Genomic DNA, 18,182 nt, shown 5'->3' with positions numbered 1-18,182 from the left:
TCAAACGTATATTCATGTTTGCACAAGATAACCCACTGAAATGCTTTTATACACAGTTATTTGCCATTTTTTATAAACACACTCCTCAGATTCAGACTTTCCAGATGATTGTTCAGTGCAGACAGTGGTGCTTTTTATTTAAATAGACAGCTATCAGTCTTTTTTGTGTGCGCACTTAATTTAATCACAATAAATTTATTTGTCCGTATAAGGTCAATTGTGCATGTTCGTGCACATTGAGATGCAAGGTTTCTGTGTGTGAGTGCAGAGAGAATGGGGATCTTTGAGCCGGTAAGTCTTGGCTGGCCAGAGCAGAGGACCACACAAGCTTGTGCCTGCTCTCCAAACAAAGGCGCCAAGCCCCTTCACTCTGACTGACAGGCTGTCAGCAAAGCCTCAGCGCACACAAGACATGTGACCAGCCGGAAGTAAAGGGAGAGGGAGCCTCTCTTTCTTTCTTTCTTTACTGGCAGTCTCACACTGCTGATATTTTAGCCTCAGCCGCAGCCCAAAGCCACGTGGAGCAATATGTCAGTTTAATTTGTATTTTATTAATTTAGGAAATTCCTCTAACCTCTGTTTTAGGAAAAGTGCTCTCAGTAGGTTGGATTCTTGTGTAATGGCAGAAGAAATAACCATTTTGTCAGAAAAACAGTCATGTTCTTTCTATTTCAGCAGTGAATTAGCCAGAACATTTAATTTCTGACCATGATTAATGCACACCATTTCAGTTCCCAAGTCTCACTGATGGATTTTCATCGAAACACTCTTTCCTAATAGTTGCGAAAGACAGAATTAACATTCCAGCCTCTCTCAAAGGGCAGTAATGGAGGCAGCATTTGACTGCGGTTTTCACTTCACGTTCCCATGTCCGCCTTTTCTATCTGAGTCTCCAACAGAGCGATTTACACTAAAGTTCACACTGAGATGTGCTAAAAGTATATCCTACGCACTGTCTGGTTGTTTACTCTTTAGATCACCTAATGGAACTCTGTATGAAACCCAAGACCTGAAAAGAGACAGCTTTGGCCCTAAAAGCTTCTGTTGTTGATTCCCTTCACAGATACAGTTTTTGGCAACGGAAGAACTCCAGACTATCTCCTCTTAGGCAACATGGTTTACACGGTAAGTGCACCAATCTTCTTGACAGGCAGTGTTAAACGGGTCAGGTGTCTGAGCCAAGTGTTATCCAATTTCTGTGAATAAACATCAGGCGGACTTCCTATTCTTCTGCCGTTCTTTTCCTACACTGATCTTTTCTAGTTTTATACTGTACAGTATCTAAAACAAAAATACACACATATTGAAAATTCTGATATGTTTGATGCACTTCCCATGACTGATTTTAGTATTGAAGGGGACAGGTTGGTTTAATGTCAGTATGATTTGTGTCTCCACAGTTTGTGGTCATCACAGTTTGTCTTAAAGCCGGCCTCGAGACCTCATCCTGGACCATGGTAAGTTGATGGCTCTCTCCTCTCTCACTAAGATTCTGCTATCTCTTTCCAGTTCCTGCATTTTATGTGACCGCCGATACTTGTGACACATTTTACGTCCTCTTCTTATCTCCGAGTCTCTTTATGGTTTGTGTCCCTCTGAGCTTGTAACTGTAAACCCAGTGAAATGACATGCAGCGTATGGTAACTCCTTCAACTTACTAGAATCCACTCAGTGTGAACTTTAATGCCCAAATGATAAAAATGGCAACAAAGAAGACAATAAAATGTATGACAATGATGGCCTAATGCAATTTATTAAAGGCCAGATCTGCAGTTAATGAAGAGCCTAAGATTGTTACAATATAAAAGGCTATGCAATCGTATATCACTCCAGCTAAATTAAATCAATATAATGGCAGTGTCCCAGATTTATGCACTAAATGTACTGAGGTGAAGGGGACACTATTTCATTGTGTTTGGCAACGCAGTATGAGATTTAAACAGCAATAGAAAAGATTATTTTAAACAGCACTCCTATGGTCCATAGGAGTGCTGTTACTCTGACTGCTAGGTTTTTCATCTTAGGGCTATACCCACAAGACCACAAGTATGTCAAATCTGAACAGATAATGACAGATAAGTGTTTCCTGCATCCCAAAAGATCGATCGCAATGTTTTGGAAAGAATAACAGACCAAGAGCTCTGTCTTAACCATACACCCGACGCAAAGTGGCGCACAGTGCAGCGCAACTGTTATTGCTAGTTTCAGTCTGACACAGTTTTCACGGCCAGCGCCCATGTTTTGGAAGTAGCAGCTGTACTCAAGCCTATCTGTGTGCCCATGGGTGTGTGAGTCTTAAAATGAGCTGTGGTCAGGGGCATGGTTGGCATATTGCTATCTGAGGCAGCAGAAAGAAACATAAGCAACATAAACCTGGTTTAAAATCAATAGCGCAGTATTTTCCTGCTATTTAAAGGGCACCTTATTGAGATGGTAAGTTGGATCTACATGGGCGGGTACGCAACCATCCTACACTCTGCTTGTCACACACACGGGGACATGTGGATGTGTTGCAGGTGGGTAAAGTAATACATCATCAATGAGGAAAATATTAATTATGTTCTGTGAAATGTGAACGTAGCAGAGAGCAGAGCAGAGCCACGTCCCCATTAAGAGAGACACTGTGCGCATTTAACCCACGAGGAGCAGCGTAAATTTATTGATTACTTTAGAAGCTGTTTCCTCTTTCACGTTCATAACTATAGTACGATATTTTCTGCAGTAATATTACTGCTCTTGCTGCATTCCTCTCAGCAGAAAACGGCTTGCCTCTCCAGTTTGGTGAATCCACCATGTAAATAGCAGTGCACGAGGTTCAGGCACACTTTGCTTTTAAAGGCATTTGGAGATGACACTCTAATTTGTTGAATTCATTGCCCTTTTTACACTGCCTGTTCAAAAACAGGAATCACGCCGTTGAGCCGCCTCGCTGTGCTATATATAAAGTACGATCGAGGAATGTGGGGACAGGGTTGTCTCGTCTCTAATCCGCCACAGCAGGTAGTAACAGCGCAGAAATGGTGTCTGTATAAACAGGACATTCTGCAAGACAGTCGCATGGGTGGCACGGGTGTGACATTTTGATGACATATTATACATGGGACCCAATATGGTAGATTTAAAAAGTAGCTGTTAGCGGCTAACTCAAAGAAGACTGTAAATGTCCGCAAAGTGGGATATTGAGGTCCAGGAGCTCCTTCCCCTTTGAGCAGAGGATGAGATCAGCCAACATTTAATGGACAGAAAATGATTGTTATTGACATGTTAATGCCATTATTGTTGTTTAAAAAGCATTGCTGATCACACCTGATTCACACTCATTTGATCCTGCAAAGCCATGAAGCAGTGTATAATCACACACTGGAGCAGAATGATGCCGCTGTCGTGTAATTCTGTGTAAAAATGCAAAGAAGGCATAAGGAAGGGGCTTTGTAGTGTCCATATAGCGCAAACTCTGTGTAAAAAGGACTCATATTACACCCAAAACACACCTATGATAAATTAAGGGGCTAAATACAACCCCTTTGTCCATTGCGCCCAGATTATGTGCCATTTAACTTGCAACTAGCACCTCCGCCATGCACTATAGATCATTAAAATAGGGCCCTAAGTGTTACATATTGGGTCAGGCAAATAACTTTTCCTTTAGAAAGTAGGACGTATATATGAAAAGTGACACAGTATAAGAAGGTTTGGGGACGATTTATTTCTTCTTTGTGATTTGGGGATTTTGATTTCTGTCGCCTGATTCTCCACCAACAGTTCAGTCACATCGCCATCTGGGGAAGCATCGGCCTGTGGGTGGTGTTCTTCATTATCTACTCCTCCTTGTGGCCCCTCATCCCTCTGGCTCCCGACATGTCAGGCGAGGTAAACAAATGCATGCTTGCATGTATTCATACACATGCTTATACATCTACACACACACACACGCTGTCCCTCTCCGCCTCGCAGCACCACCTTCCTGTGGTACTAAAGAAACTGCTGATATAATCGTCCATCACTGACAGACCTGCAGTGCCTCATAATTCATTTTCTACTACAGACACATGCTGGTGGGAAAATTTCAGAGTCAAACTTGACACCGGTCTTTGTAAGGAGAGCCAGAGGGGTGTAAACTGTCAGACCTCTGGCTTGTGTTGCATAATGACTTAATTGGGCCAATTAGCCCAATGTTTGTGTTACATTGCCCTCCCTCGGCTCTGAGTATCCACAGGTGACATTGACACAGTAAAGCAGTCTGAAAGCTGCGCAAAGAGAGGTTAGAGTGTATTTGCTATTCGCGCTGATGTCCTAAAAATCTACCGAACAATCACCAGGATCAGAATCTGAGTTTAAAATGCACTTAAAAGTTCATTAATTGTTAAAAAAGATTTAAAAAAATGGCCCTTTTTGTTTAACACTGTTTACTTGTTTGAGTTGTTATTTACATGTGAATGGGACTACTGTCTCGCTGGGTCACCACAGGTGGTCAAAGAGAGCCTATTAACCACAGGTGACATTTCCCAGTGCATTCTGGGGAGGTGAATGAGGCATCTTTTCATTAGTGAACAAGAACCCAGCAGGAGGGCATTGAAAGAAAAGGGCTGGCACCACACAGCATGCTGCAGGAGAATATCTATCTATCTGGATGCTGTTTGTGTGTGTCCTGTTTGAGATAATGCGACTGGCATTTGGGGACTCAGTGAAGGTTTAAATTGTAACACAGTTCATTAAAGGGCTATTTGATTGTTTTGGGGAGTTCATCATTTTACACCAATTTTGGCCATCAGTGGCAGTACTGGATGGACTCCAGTGGCCCAGTAGGAAGATCTGTAACTGGGACATTTTGCTTTGAAACCCATGGATTAAAGAAGTGAATTTTTCTCATGTATGATTAATTTTTAAAAGCAAGAAGAGTAAAAGATGTCTGTGTACAGTAATGCTCAGGAGCATTAGCATTAGCTCTGGCAACAGGCATAAGGAAGCTTTGTTTGTTGTGATTCAGGTGAGGTTGAAGATAGAGTCCAGGTTATGTTTTACTACTCATTGTATGATGATTTAAAGCAGTGATACAGGCACGTGTAAATTGTTGATGTCAAACTAATACTTTAAAGGGTAACTTCTGTATTTTTCTGTACAGAACAGTAATTTTATCATTGTTAAACCCACTTTAATCAAAGTCAACAGGAAAAAAAAACCTCCCAAAACCCGTCTTGGTTTGTGTTTTCACTGTTCCAACAATCTCCAACTAGTAAGATAAAATAAACCCTTAAAGCATCCAGTCAGATGTGGAAATGTGCCGGTTCTATACACCCTAAAATGACTGATTATTTAAATGTAGCCTGGTGGGTTTGGCGATAGCAATTTAGCTGTTTCTGGTGAAACAAAAAGGATCTTACTGTTAAACATAAAGGTCTTTCTCTGTAGGGATCCTTTCCATCATGTTGTCAGTAGTGCCGCACATTTATGGACAAAATGATAATCATGATTATTATTTTGATCAGTATAAAGATCATGATTATTTATTGTTTGTAGGGACAAAATCTTTTTATTGCACTTTGACATTTAAATAAACAGAGCACTGCTTTTACTTCCATGTTGTGCTACATTTCTGCTAAAGTACAGGTCTTTGCATGAAAATAAGACTGGTCCTGATCCACAGTGCATCTCCTAAAAACAAAATATTAAAAAAAATGTACCAGAACTTTTTACCCTGAAGTGAATTGACAGAGCACTGCTTTCATGTTCCCATTGTGCTACATTCCTGCTGATTAACAGATCTTTACATCAAAATAAGACTTAAAATAAGGTTCTTCTTCACTTGAATTCACTGCATCTTTTATGGATATGTATCTGCCACTGTATATATATATATACATATATACTGTATATTTATTACAGTGGTCACAGTACCATGATGTGCTGCAGTGTTGTTGTTATGAATATCTGAGTTGATGACAGACAAGGACAGCAACAGTACTGTAACGTTAGTGACGTGATCATTAAAGGCCTTCATTCATTCATCGTACTGCAGACTGTTGTGTTTTTTTCAGGCGGACTCACAAGTTAGTCTTGTTGTTTTGTGGTACAGATGCAGGTCTCGTGCACTCCCTGCATGTGATTTGTTCTCTTCTGTGTCCAAACACATGAAGATGATGGCTGATAACAGGTGATTTTAGTTTTGCTTGTCTGCAGTTGCAACACACAAGACAGTTTTTCACAGCCTGCTGCTGCAGGTGCACACATAGCGGCCCGGCAGCTCATCAAAAGAGTAGCCTGGCTGTTAGTCAAGGAAGTGCTTGATTTGATATAAAGCAGAGTTTTCCATAAGCAGAGCACATATTTTAAAAGCCAAAATCGCAGCAGGTCACGCTCATTAAATTGTGGGAAGCTAAAATTGTGATTGTGATTAATTATCGATTAATCGCACAGCCCTAGTTGTCAGACACTTACAAGGGACATCTGAGCCTGTCAGTGGCAAAAACAAGCACTTTTGGTGGATGTAAATCAATGGTGCACACATGCCCCGAGTTGTTACATTGCAGCTGGTTTTGCCACTGCCAGCTGCAACACTCTGGCTCTGTACTCAACCAGGTTAAAAACTGTTGTTCCGTCAGTCACTTCAACACAAAAACATTGGAAGATAGGTTGTAAAACACTGAGGTTACCCTTTAAGGGCTACACTATTCAGTGAAGTAAATTTCTGAGTTAAATTAAGATAAAAAACTTGGGTTGGGTTTTAAGAAGGGGACTGTTTTGTATCACTCTTGGTAAGAAAAGGACAGGTGACAACATTCTTTGTTTGCAATGCAGTTGCTGTGTCTTAATATAAGTGTGTAGGACTGCTGGGCACTTACTAAATAACATAACTAACTACACATCTCAATCGTACACACACACAGACACACACAAACACAGAGGCGATGGTTATATTAGCTTCACTCTATCCCCTGTCTGTGAAGCCCGCTGCTTTCATCCATGCCCTGCAGCACTTGACTGAAGACAGTAATGGTGTCCTGTGGGTAGCTGGTAACCCTACGCCCCTGCCCCAACTCAGGGATGCCAGTACATCATCAAACAGGGACACATCTCCCCGAAACCTGAGAAGGCATCAGAGACACACTCTCAGCTTGCTGCCTCTGAAGAGCAGGATTATTCTCCACCCTGATGCAGCCTCACATACTTGGCCACGGCCTCCTCCAAGTGTACTTGAATCTTCAAATATTTTTTTTGCTTTCTGTCCTTCAATCTATTTTCTTTTATTCCTCCTCTTTTACTTTTTGCATCAGCTTTTTCCTCTTTGTTCTCTCTCTGTTCACCACCCCCTCCCTCCACCTCCACCCTGCCAGTTGAAAACCTGCCCGAGGGCCAACAACATAACAGACACCAGAACTTCTTTCTCCTCCTGTTTCTGCTCTCACTCACTACCCAGCTCGCCGCCTTTAACAGGAGACGCTGAGCAGCGCTGAGCTTCATGTGAACGCATTCATCACTGTCAGGCTAAATATTCTTTGGATGATTGACAAGGCAGGTGCAGGATCCATCCACAAAAAACACCCTCAAACAGCTAGTGTGCTTTTCACAGGTACTCCCACAACTGGCTCATCCCGTTTGCACCTCATACAAGTCTGACACAGATATCAAAAGAAAATGTGAGATTATTGTGTTCAAGCCGTGTAATCTGCCACACTAAGCAGCTTAGCTGCACCTCAGGAGATGTCTCGTAGGCTCTGTCACACTGACCTGCCGTCTGCTGACTCGCCTCTGTTATCAACACAGCTGTCTCCTGTACAGTTGATCCCCTCTCTCGCTTCGCTTCTCACACACACCTTTTGCTATTTTCAAATGTCTGCGGCGAGCTACGGTAGAGAGACTCTGGCTCTCACTCAGACTCAAGTGCTTGTCATCAGCACATGGATTTTACACTCAACAAGTGTGCATCAGATTGTTCCACAGTTTCTGCTCAGTGATAAGAAACAGTTTCCCAGAAAGGGATCATTTTACCAAGAAGATTCTTGGTACGTAGCAGTGCCAGGAATACATTCAGGGCTATCTTTACCTGTCGGTGAGATATTGATGATATTAAAAGCAGGAATGAAAACAATTTCTTGGGAAACACGCCCAATGGTTAGTCTCTGTTTACAGGCATTTCGAAAGAGTGGTTTATGTTTCAGGGCAGATTTATTTCGTTTAGTTGTATATGAGTTATAGAACAGTTTATCACAGCAAAAACAAGAATAACATCTTCACTCATCCATCAGCCACTGATGTTCTCTTTTCTGACTGAATGTGCTCAGTGGAAGAGACTTTATTTGCATCTGTTTCCTTACTCACATGTGACTTGTGTGACATAGGGACCTCCTGTTGTTGTAACAATGGCACAAGTAGTGTCCCATGTCTGTACTAAAAGTAAAACAAAGTTGGATATAAAATAATTAATAACCATAATTCTGACCCTACACACAGAGATTATTCGATGTTATTAGTCTTGGCTGAATGTGCGTTTGAATATTTTTTTCATCGTCAGGAATGATAGAACTGATAGAGCTTTATCTGTAGGGATGGGAATCAAGATATGGTTCCAGTTGAGAACTGGTACCAAATTGATTTCTCATATTGATGCTGGTGTGCTTCTATGGTGGTTGCACATTAAAACACAGTGATGGCATGCTGTCATGTCAGAAAAATTATCATTTCAAGTACAGTTGAAAACACTAAAGATATGCTGAAACATCTTTCTAGGCAACTAACACAGTCTCACTCCGACCTCATAACATATCAGTGTTTTGGTCATGGACTTTCCACGTCCATATACAACGTGCAAGGTACATTGGTTGCGTTGGTTGTTGACGTTCTGGAACCCTTTGTCAAGTTCTGCCTGTTACATGCATTGTCTTCTTTCAAGATACACTTCCATTTTCACAGGAAATTAACGTTTACATACACTCTCTTTCAAATTAAACACACTACATATGTACAGCACCACGAATTGACATTTTATTTCCTTCAACAACCAATGCACGTGGTTAGTTCTAGAAAAAACTGCTCTCTCGGGTGAAAGTCGGTCTTTAATGGACCCATCCACCAACCCTCCCACCTGCCCCAGTCGGACTTTCGCTGCCTTAATGTTTGTTCTTGTCCCGCTGCATTTCCCCCTGACGCCACTGGGCACTATATAACAGCAACCGGCTGTGCATCATGCTGACGTTAAAGGACACCTTTTTTGTTGGTTTCTGACGCAGCAAGTCACTGCCCAAGCGCTGAATTTCGACCACTTTGAAATGAGATCAGGCTCAGGCAACATGGACTTAAATTCAGGGAATGCCCTGTGCCGCTGCCTTCCAACTGAGCAACACTTCCGTTACCAAAGGTAAATATCCTAAAACATAATAATTCTCAATACCTGTGTAGGCCTACTTTTTTTCCCCAGGACACAGTATGGGAACTGATAAAGAATTGGACCAATAAGCAGAAGCGATAGTGCCACTGGCATCAAAAAAATCATATTAATTCTCATCTCTATTCGTCTGAATTGCAAAATTCTAAGATCCTCATGTTCTGTAATTCTTGTCATGAAGACACAAATTTAAAAAGCCAATGTTGCGTATCCTTTTACTGCTGTGGTTTTGGACTTCATGACGGATCACAGCAGTGTTTGGCGCATTTTAGTCCATTGTTTCTGTGTGTTTTTATTACTCTTCAGGCAGTTACTGGTTTGGAAACCATCTTAAAGAGAAACTTGAGACATGCTTAAGACAAGTAATCCATCAAAGTTAACAGTAAGACATGTTTAGCTTTCAGTCAAGGCTGATTGGTGTTGTTTGCAGCGTACCTGAAAGGGCAGGTGGATTCGAAATGTTGACGAAAGTTGTTGAATTTATGTCCTTTCACATAGAAAGACTAAAATATCGGATAATGAATTGTGACATTTTGGAGGCAGAAGCATTGCTTGTAAAACAAATTCACATCAGCAGGCAGACAAAGAAACAAAAAAATTTGATGGGTTATTAGGTCTGACTGTGAACTCTGGGCTGTTGACCAAAACACTCACATTTGTGTTTGTTTTGTATTTGAGCGCCCGTAATCTGTGAGTAATCTGTCTTTCTTAGAGAGCTTTAATTCTTCTGTTCTTTAAACTTTTGAGAAACCCAGTGATGGAATTACTGACCCTTGTTCGTCACTGCTGTTGACTTAGTCCCTCTGTGGTACTTGTGGAATCCTTGTGCTCCTTCTTTAAAACTCATGAGCGTGTCGTGTGGGAGGTTTTGTTAAACTCTTGTCCCCAGATCTGTCAGTCCACCCTTGGCTAATGATTGATAAACAACACAACACATGCTTAGTGCAATAATAACTGACCGTGAGGTACAGTATCAGTGAGGAGCACAGTTTTAATCTGCTGTACACACATTGTAAATGTGTAGATGTGGCTGTGAGACTGCTGAGCTACAAGTGTTTGTGTAAAGAGTTTTTTCTCTCTGTTTTCCTAGTCGACGTCTTGCTGTCTTTGTTGGGCGACACACAGAGAGCATGGAGTGGATGAAAGACCCAGCTGAGAAAGTCATTGTTTGCTTTACACATTGACCTCTCTTAGGGTGGTTATTGGCTGATTTGTTTCAGCTGATGGCATTTTGGGAATCTGTGGATTCGCCTTGTGCAAGCAAAGTTGCCTTTTTGCTCCTTTTAGTTGCTGTCTTAGTCATTTTTTCACTTCTCATTCTCGTTCTTTGACTGAACATGCTTCTTTCAGTCATCCTCAGTCATCTGGTTCTTCTATACAGTGCTGTGTTTGCTGCCTACTTATCCATGAGAAGCTTAGTATTCATAAGAACGCCTGTTGAGGATTGGAGCCGCATTTGGCCAAATGTTTAGTTTCATCTTCAATTTCCCTCCTCTCCTTGAAGCCAGCATGTGCAGTGTTGTCTGGTTAAGCCAGCTGAATCAGCCAATTGGAGAATCAACGTGGATAGATGCAGACAGGACTCAACTTAGTCTAACCCTTCTCCTCTCAGTCTACTTACTGAAAAATGTTGTACAAAGAAGCTCTGTGCATTCAGGAAGCTAGTGTTTGAATATTAGCAGATCTGGGATGTCGTACAGCTGCTACAGTGTTGTGGAGTTGCTTTTTCTTCGTCTTGTGAGCTGAATCCAGAACAGACTGTAGACCTTTGGGTTATGTCGTGAGGTAGTGGATTACCTCAATTTACATTTACCATTACAATGGAGGGTATTAACATTATGCCAACTGCTGAGTCTGTGGGTTTTCTTAAACATGATCATCCAGGTGTCAAACGTCCCTAATCAAGTCTTCTTGGAAAGGATTCAGAAAACTCTTGGTCTGGTTGTCTTTATATCATAAGTTTTAGGATCTAGCAATAAAGTTGCGTCTTCGATGTTCTGTAGTTTTGAACATGCATTTCAAACAGAGCAAGTTTGCTAAACATAAATGATTTTCACACCAAGAAAGCCCGAGCCCAAACTCACATAGATGCTATACCTTGAAGCTGCAACGTACAACCATAAGCCATTGGTACACAGAGATCGCACAATAGGGAAGCTACAAAGTCCTTTCATTACGCCAGTTTTGCTTCTTTATAAAGAGTCAAACAACAGCAACATCATGCCGCCTGAGTGTGTAATTTTTAGATAGTATGACAACATTCCGGAAACAAAAGAGGCATGACAGGAGTGACATGTAACATAACAGCACCAGCCTCTAGTGTGACTTATAACATATGCGTCAGCAGCACTGGTCCTCAGCTCCGAGGGTAAGAAGCTCCCAGATCCCATTGTTTTCCCAATTTGCAGACATTTTCGTCTGCTGGCTTAAAGGCCAGATAACTGTTCAACTTTGGGAGGTCTGTTCAACAAAAGGGGCTATAGTCTGGTGTGTTGGGCACTGTGCAGCTTCACCGGAGCAGTTGGGGGTCAGATAGTTTGGTCAATGACATTTCTCAAACTATATTTACTGAGGAACTGAACCCTCTAGTAAAAAATCTACCTCACTGATTTTTTTTTAGATGTTAATTTGCGTTTGTCAGTGTAGAAATTGGCAGAAAAGGTGGGTAGAGAGAGATGCAACAAAGGTCTGCAGCTAGAATTGAACTGAGAGCTGCTGGACCTGAACATCACCCTGCTTGAAGGGCAGGTCTGTCTGCGTTCTTTGCCATTTTTTTAAATGGAAACACCATTAACACAGTCCTTAGCAAAAAGCAGTGATGTAGGTGAGAGCAGCGATCGCTGATATTAATTTTAATAACTGAAATGGTTATGTCCGATTTTTTCTAAGTGGGGTTGTATGAGGTACTGAAATGAAGCCCTTACATCGTTCTCCTCAATACCACCAGACTCCTTCGGGAAAAAACGAAACACTGGCAGTTGCCGGAGTACCGCTGCCTCTATCAGTTAGTTCAATCAATAGAGACTTTTTCTGGAGAAAAGAATATTTATTTGCATGTGCAAATAAGTATGAGAAATGTGAAGTCTTTGGTGATTAGATCCCATCATGGTGTCATCTCTTCTGGAAAGGTGATAAAAATGTAGTAGGGTCCCCCCGATGGAGCCTAGACGCTGGTGGTGGTGGTAGTGGTGATGATGAGATGAGATGAAGAGGGAGCTGAGGATCTGGATGTAAAGAGGACTGGGCTTTTGATGAGCTCGTCCTGGGCCTTAATTGACAGCTGACAGGAGCAGAGAGGAGAACAGATTTAAAGTTTGGCAGCAGCAATATGAGATTGTGGCAAAGTTTGCTTAACCAGGAGAGGGAACACCCATAGTCAGTGAAAGTGGGATAGAGAGAGAATTGTGAATGGATATAGCATAAAGAAAGTCCTCCTTGGAGTATTATAACACATTTTGTAGACTGATAACACACAATTCTCAAAGAAGGCTCGGCTCTGTCATCAAGAGGCACATTAGGCGTTCTAGGGGTTTCATATGTAGCAGTTTCATCATACAGAAACCTACATCAGGTCACATGAAACCCATCTCTCTACCCTCTTAACCAACTCATCAGCTCCCAAATAACTGTCCACCATTTGGAAAGGAGCAGAAATACTTAAACACATCTTCCAGCAGTATTTAGGGTAGTTGACATTTTGCGTGTGCACATGTGCATGTATGATTCTGTCTCATCTTTTGACTAATCCATCTGTCTGTCTGTCTGTGTGTGTGTGTGTGTGTGTGTGTGTGTGTGTGTGTTTGTGTGGCCATGAGGGGGTCAGTGGCCTGTGAAAACACACCCCTCCATGTCAGCGGACACTACTGTCTGTCCAGCCAGACAAGTTTATTAGTTTGTCCCTAAAAATACAGCTCCCACTCCCTGGACCTCTCTCACCCCGTCGAGCTCCCAGGGGCCCCCTGGAATGAGGCATCGCTAGCATCACTGTTGGCCGCACTCGTAGTCGCAGAGCCTGTCCAGATGCGTGAAGACAAACATTTGTTGATTGTAATTGGCCAGAGTTGTTTGGATTTTGAAACTTTGACGTCAAATTGAAGAAGTGACAGTAAATTAATAAACTTTATGTAGGTCTAGTTTTATTACTGTCTTACGGTTTCTGTTGGTTTCACAGTTGCACTTAATGTTGTGTGAGTTATTGTACCAAATTTTATTACCAGGATTTTTGAATTTTATGATAAACTTGAGATTTAAAGTATCTTTCCTCTACATACATCATTTGCGGCTCTGAGGTATGTACGCACATATAAATATGGTTTATAGATTGAACACGTGAAAGATGGTTTATTTTTCGAGCTCCTTTGACTTTGATTTAATATGCTGAGTATACATCCCTGGTTTATTTTCAAAAGACTCTCTAGACAGCTTAAACGCTCCCATTAAAATGCATGATACACTGGATGAAAACGAAAATAATTAAACTGACTTACGACAAAAAAACAGTAAATGTTTCCACCGGGGCTGCGTAATTTCAAAAATTGACATGAAAATATCCCGTGCTTCGATGCAATTTTCCCTCATCTCATACGTTTTCAGCCTCCAGGGCGACACAGAAAAGCTCTATTCATCCGAGTCCCATCTCAAACTGTAGGAAAAAGACATTTTTGATTTCCTGTCATTTGGGGTTTCCTCTTCCCCCCCAGTGTTTAGTCAGACATCAAAGTCAATTTGCAGGTAATAGTGAACAGATTAGCTAATTTGAGCAAACCTGAGCGCTTTGATAGTTTTGACACTGATCCGTGTGTGTGTGTGTGTGTGTGCGTGTGTGTGTGCATCCTGCGGGCCCTGCCTGTGTCACATTACAGGAAGAGCACTGCCGAGGGGCCCCAGCAGTTTAAACAAGTGGCACATTACAATGCAAGGAGCGAGAGTTTGCGAGTTTTGCACTTTGACGTGTAATGACAGATAGTTTCGGTGCAGCGGGCCAAAGCAAACATCTTTTCACCCCCACAAGACGGCCCACTGTCTCCCCTCTGCTCTGGACCCAAAACAACCCCCTGACACGGCCACTGCTTTGTGATTTTTAATTTAAATCATCACAAGCGACTGTCTGCTACTAATGAAGCATATTTTTCCAACAAATGACGGAGCACGGAGGAGAAGCTGTTTCTTAAAATGCTTGACTTGTTGTAGATCACATCCAAATGTGTTTTTCTTCCAGCAAGATAAATGAGTCTCGGTGAGGATCACAGCTGTCTCATTTGTAGATTTATTTTGCTCATGAGCTCAATGAGAACATTTGTTCCACACCGGGTTAAAAATATAACATCAGCTCATTGTTTATAATTCAGAGGAGTTACGTGACAGCAAAGAAAATCATCTCTGTCTGTGAACTTTTAGTCAACTTGGCTGACAATAGTGATGTGTTGCAGGCAGAGTCGAAAATTACATTTTTGGTAAATGCAAATAGCTGGTAAACTGAAAAATGTAACAGCCAAAATAATTTTAATAAAACTGCATTAGATGAAAAAGAGCACAAACAAATAAGCAGGTCCTGTTTGTCGAGTGCCTGCTGCAAACCCTGCAGCTCATTGTGTTGCAGTTGCATCATGAAAAAGCTGATCTGTCTTCGCCTACTTATCAGTGAAGCGCCATTTCTCAGTACATTTTATCTTAACTGTATTAACACTTTGCTCTTCATTTGTCCATTTAAGTTGATCTACTTGGCAATGTGCCATCACATACTCGCAGGCTCTCTTTGTGGTTAGAACGAAATTCTCCTCTGTGGTACGAACCGTAGCAACAGTGGACAGCGAGGGTCAGTCATAGACGAGACATCACATTTGTTGACAGTCATACATTGCACGCCACCACAAATGTGCAGTGTGCAAAACAAATTTGGCCAATCGTGTGGCCTATTTCAGCAACCAGCCAGTGGTGACTGACTCATTTATTTTATTCACTAATGTAACATATTACTTGCATTTGGCAAGTACCGTGTGCTCATTTTGAGTCGTGGTTACCTGTAGAAAGACTACTGCACGAGGTCTAACTTGCAGACGTTTCAGGGACTCGACCTTCATCAGGCAAACCTGCTCATCCCTCTCCTACGCACCTGTTTGGAAATACATGTGCAAAGTAGTCCTTTGGTTTTTTTTTGTCTTTGTTACTGACAAAAATAGTAGAAATAAAATGATTTTATGAACCCGTTTACCAGGAAAATGTTTTTTAAGTGCCCTTTGACAGTCAAACTCTTAACTAAAATAATGACTACAGAGTAGTGAAGTGAAGCAGTTTCTGGTTCCACGTTTTTCTTCTATTAATCTGCATTTGAATATTTAATTTTAACAATAATGGCTGCAACTAATTCCATTTCAGTACTGATTTATTTGTGTGTTATTCTCTTTATTTGTAGTTCGGTGGACAACATGTCAGAAAATAGTGACCAAGACTAAGAACTCTGCAGCCATACTAACAGCTCTGTGAGGCTGTATTTAGGCACAGCAGTGCTTTGAGCCAAATGTAATGTAAATGCAACCGTCCCCACAGTGACAATGACATCAGTGTCCCTCCAGAATTTAATTTGAATCCATCTAATAGTGCTGAGATATTTCAGTCTCAACCAAAGTGGTCTAACAGACCACATTACCATCTCTGGATTCATACTAGCACGGCTAAAAATGATCATAATTTCGTTAAGCCCAAAATGATTTCATCGGATTGTTTGTTATATTTACTTAAAAACATGACGGTATTCAGTTTAAATCACATTTGACAGAGAATAGCAGCAAATCCCTCACTGAAACCTGAGAGTCTTTGACTTTTTTGCATTAAAATGTGTATCAAATAGCTGCAGATTATTTTTTCTGTCAACAAAGCACCACAGTAATTGTGGATAATTTAACAACCCTTGTTTAAAGGATCGTTTTATGGCATTTGGTATTTATTTTTGGAAAAGCTACAGTATTTTAAATTGTTTTTCATTGTAATCACAAACAAAAATTGAATTTCAGTTGCAGAATAAGATAAAATTTCAAAAGTGAAATCACACAAAGCCTTGAATTTCCCCACTGGCTCATGGTTTCCTGTGTGGATATTCTCTACAAACAATTATCGTTAAAAGTGGAACTTCTGAATATTAAACTTAGACTAATCATTGCAGCTCTTCATCGTCACCCTCTCACACTGAGTGTCTGTTGTACTGAATGTATCATTCAAAGCACCTCAGATTACGGCTCTGTGTCTCCTGTGATGTATCGACAGCAGCTCTCAACACTGCAAATGGCTGAGCTTCCTGTGAAAGAGATACCACTGTCTAAATACTTCACAGGTACTTCCTCCGCCCTGAAGGGAGATCCATACAAAAACATGGTATCATTTAGTCACGCAGGATTAACCCACTTTGAGCGAGTCATTTGGAGCCATCTCTTCTTTATTTCCACAATAACACTGTTTGTTTTCAGTGGCCTTTGTCATGTATGTTTGCTGTTAGGTGGCACTGCAGAGGATGATAATGGTTCCTCCTTATCTGGTGTTTCTTCTTTTAAAGAGCTCCTCTTTTCATCTGATCAGGTGTTGAACTCTGCATTGTCCACAGTGACCCGAGATTAAGTGTGCTTATGTGTGTGACAGGCTGAGATGATGTTCTGTTCGGGCGTCTTCTGGATGGGCCTGTTCTTCATCCCAGTCACCTCGCTGGTCTTTGACGTGGCCTACAAAGTGTGAGTCTTCTCTCCTCGCTCATCATCACTCCAACACACATCCGATACAGGAAATTCCTCCTGGATCTCTCCTATCTCCTGCAGAAATTCCTGCCCCGAAATTTTGTAACAGACTTTCGAGGAAGTCCAGCTTTTCTATGCTGTGAATACTCCGTGGGAAATGTTTGTGTCTGGATGACATCAGAGACAGAAGATTAAACGTGCCAAAAGCAAATTTGCAAAGATAGAAGTTTTATTCCCTGATGTGCTCGAAGCAGATTGAATTGGTCGATGGGGGATTTTTAATGTCAGTCCACGAAGATTCCATCACTGTAAAGCATCTGTCATTTGCTGTGTGTCAAATGATTAAGATTTTGTTTTAAACGTTGTTGTATTTACAGGGTGAAGAGGGTGTTTTTCAAGACCCTAGTGGATGAGGTGCAGGAGCTTGAGGCTTTATCCAAAGACCCTGGAGCAGTGGTGCATGGAAAGAGGTACAGTTTAAGTTGCACATTACTTCACCTCTCGTGTCTTTGTTTTAAGAGTTTAGATTTACATTTATTTACCCAAGGTTTCATCTCTAAGAGGACCAAAAACAAACTCACGAAACCTTGTGAAAATGAACTTATACAAAATTGTAGCTGTGCCTCAATTCAGGGGCTGCAGCCTTTGAAGATTGCAGCCTTCACGGTCGACTTTGGCCACATACTTTGAAGACCGCATCAGCCAAACCAAATGGTCTCCGAAATGGGACGGTCTGGTGTGCAGAGGGTTTCCTGGTTGCATCACCAGTTGTTCTCGCCCCGACCTGTTGGCACTGCTGTTAACTAGCAAACAGCTGTGCTTAGTTAGTTAAGTTAGTTAGCCCTAAATCATGGACCCAAAGATTGTTATATATATATATATATATGAATTAACTTGAGGAGATGATTCACCGCTGTTTGATATATTTCAGGCTGATGGAGGACTGTTAGTTAATTCATTAGATTAAGATTGTTTAAGCTGTGTGCTTTTAGCCAACAGTTAAGCATTAGCTAGTTAGTTAACTTCACTTAATATATAATCGTCACCGGCGCGCAATGCATCTTGGGATAGGCTGGGCCATG

General features: G+C 41.4%; 1 protein-coding gene across 3 annotated transcripts in view; it reads left to right on the top strand.

The window, feature by feature from the left end:
• The window catches only part of atp8a1 (ATPase phospholipid transporting 8A1), a 146,096-nt gene that overhangs the window by 118,299 nt on the left and 9,615 nt on the right, over positions 1-18,182 (top strand). For all 3 annotated transcript variants that reach the window (XM_050041623.1, XM_050041624.1, XM_050041625.1), the window contains 5 exons: positions 1,064-1,125; positions 1,401-1,457; positions 3,763-3,870; positions 17,009-17,097; positions 17,478-17,570. In XM_050041623.1, the coding sequence (XP_049897580.1) occupies positions 1,064-1,125; positions 1,401-1,457; positions 3,763-3,870; positions 17,009-17,097; positions 17,478-17,570 (409 nt within the window). The remainder of the gene's footprint in view (positions 1-1,063; positions 1,126-1,400; positions 1,458-3,762; positions 3,871-17,008; positions 17,098-17,477; positions 17,571-18,182) is intronic.

The sequence above is a fragment of the Epinephelus moara genome, chromosome 4, assembly GCF_006386435.1.
Source record: "Epinephelus moara isolate mb chromosome 4, YSFRI_EMoa_1.0, whole genome shotgun sequence".
Classification (NCBI taxonomy): Eukaryota; Metazoa; Chordata; class Actinopteri; order Perciformes; family Serranidae; genus Epinephelus; species Epinephelus moara.
This window is presented reverse-complemented; position numbering and strand designations above follow the sequence as displayed.